At 38.3% G+C, this 2,280-nt stretch overlaps 1 protein-coding gene across 1 annotated transcript in view; it reads left to right on the top strand.

The window, feature by feature from the left end:
- Positions 1 to 567: 567 nt before the first annotated feature.
- Positions 568 to 2,280, top strand: part of LOC104537490 (inorganic pyrophosphatase 2, mitochondrial-like) — a gene marked incomplete at both ends in the record, with an annotated part of 26,276 nt that continues 24,563 nt past the window's right edge. The window contains one exon of the mRNA XM_010180391.1: positions 568 to 632. Within this exon, the coding sequence (XP_010178693.1) occupies positions 568 to 632 (65 nt within the window). The remainder of the gene's footprint in view (positions 633 to 2,280) is intronic.

Raw genomic sequence — 2,280 nt, 5'->3', positions numbered from 1 at the left:
GGCTCCCATTAGTGTTAATTTCTGCCGGTTTTGCAGTGTGGTGTTTCCTGTCTAGGGCCCTAGCAATTATCCCATCCCTCACTTATTCTTTTGGTCAGACTTTGGCATACTATGTTGGATTTTCTCTTTATAGTCATGAAACTCAGTTTATTAAAAATACAGTGAAGTCACAGGGGCAGCATTGCTAGGAACCCTGATGAATTCACTGATCACTCATGGAAATGAAGTTCCCTTGGTATTTTTTTCTTCGTTAATGGTTGTGTATTGCTGGGGAGGTGGAGGAAAAGGGAATGAAAGCATCTTCTCATCTTTACATAGCTTGTATTCCCAGCTAGTCAGAAGGAAAGTGTAGTATTGAATACTAATACAACAATTCTGATTCTGAGGATTCCTTGCCAAACGATCAAATTCCTTGTCCTGCACATAGGATATTTTTTAGTCCTTGGAATGAAACTTCATAAGAAGTTTAACTGATGCATATAGTACATTTCTGTAATGCATGGTAGTTAGTGATACTTATGGCGTATCTTTAGATTTGTAATGCTACTTTTTTGTTTTGTTTTTCAGAGAATGCAGATGGTAAATATATTTCCCCATTTCATGACATTCCACTGTTTGCTGGCTCTAAAGAGGTATGTATTTGTGCCTTGAAACAATTTCAAAATGAGAACAGTTTTGTTTATATTCTTTAGGTTAAAATGCAGTTTTTAGAAGCACTTTTTGTTTTAGTAATTAATAGAGCACCAGGAAGGACCGCTTTAACTCGGGCTGATTCCTTATGTAGTACAGGCACAATAACTCCATGAAGTCTTCTCTGCTGTGTTCAGTAACTTGCAGTGAAACATAATGATTATTGTGTAGACAAGCCTAGGTGTCTTTAAGTCTCCAGGTGAAAGAGGGCAGGGGAACCCTCACTGTATCTTGTGTTAATTCTCCTCTCTGTTTAATGTTTGTGTTTGTGTGTTTGAATCAATTTCTATTACTCCCTTTAAATTGGTGTTTTTTACGTCTGCAATTAAAAGTGTACATTTCCTCGCAGTGGATGTACAGCACACGCTTACGTAACTTACGGTGTGTTTCTTTAATTCCCAAAAGGAGCATTATAATTGGAAGGCAACAATGATGCCCAAGAGAGAAGTGGTAATCGCACCTTTGGAGAATTACAAGGCGTGAGGTGCAGCTGAGTGCTTTCACGTCTTGTTAGCCACACTCCCTGGGGTTTCATTATAGCAATAATGAAACGCCTGTTTTATGTGTCACCAGTGGGAAATGCCCGTCTTTGGTTTAGACTTAGGTTTTCTTATTATGGTATGCTTGTTACACAAACAGGTTAGGAGGGTTTTGGCTGTTCTCCGGATTTGTTACTGAGTCTCTGTGGATGATGTGAATGGCGAGAAAGGTCAGCAGTTGTAACACATTCAGACTGAGACTTCTGAACTAATGAACGAATCTCTTTAATTATTTAAACTGAAAGATAAAAATATGCATGAAACCTTTTTGATCAACAGACCCAAAGCGTGCTAGTCAATGGAAGAAGTAAGTCTCCTTCAGAGAGTCGTTACTAAGATGCTCTATTCAGTGAGTGCTGTTGCTGGAAAAGCAGTGGGCATTTTCATCGCTTGTTCCCCAATGGCCTTACTGTCCCTGCATCTAGAGTTTAAGATTTGGAGGGGTGCATTATAGTCTGATTTTTCTGTAGATTAAACCATAGTACAGTGATGTCAGATCAGTGTGGAAAGGCTTTCCTTTTGGCATGTGAGCAAGGAAAGAGCATCCCACAGGATACAGGGGCTTGATGAGGGAGCAAGAAAGGGAGTAATTGTGAAGATCTCTCTTAATTTTGCCTTCTCTGCAAGAGTAAGACTTAAGGAGTTGTATGTTATATTCTTTCCCTCTCCTGGTTTAAGCTTCTCAGTCTTAGTTTTATGAAGGATTATTTTCCTTATTTTCCACACTGGTTTTTTGTGTTTGTTTTTTATCTTTTTCAACTGAACAGAAGGATGACTGTGTTTTTAATCCATTGTGGACAGGCATAAATTGCTGCTTAAATCTTTTAGTAGCTGGGAGAAAGTGGATGTGTCCTTTTGTATGTTTTCATCTTAACATCTGGAAGGTTATAATTTCACAACAAAACAGAACTGAGGACATTTAAAAGTCACAGTTTAGGCCTTTATGCTCACAAAAGGATGTTTCAACTGCATTGAAAACTACTGTTGTCTGTATTTGTGTGAATACAGTGTTGCTTTATAGCGTTCTTTATACACTTATTTGCTTACTCTT

Source organism: Mesitornis unicolor, unplaced genomic scaffold, assembly GCF_000695765.1.
Source record: "Mesitornis unicolor isolate BGI_N332 unplaced genomic scaffold, ASM69576v1 scaffold6683, whole genome shotgun sequence".
Classification (NCBI taxonomy): Eukaryota; Metazoa; Chordata; class Aves; order Mesitornithiformes; family Mesitornithidae; genus Mesitornis; species Mesitornis unicolor.
Note: the sequence above shows the minus strand (reverse complement) of the source record. Positions and strands in the feature narration are given on the sequence as shown.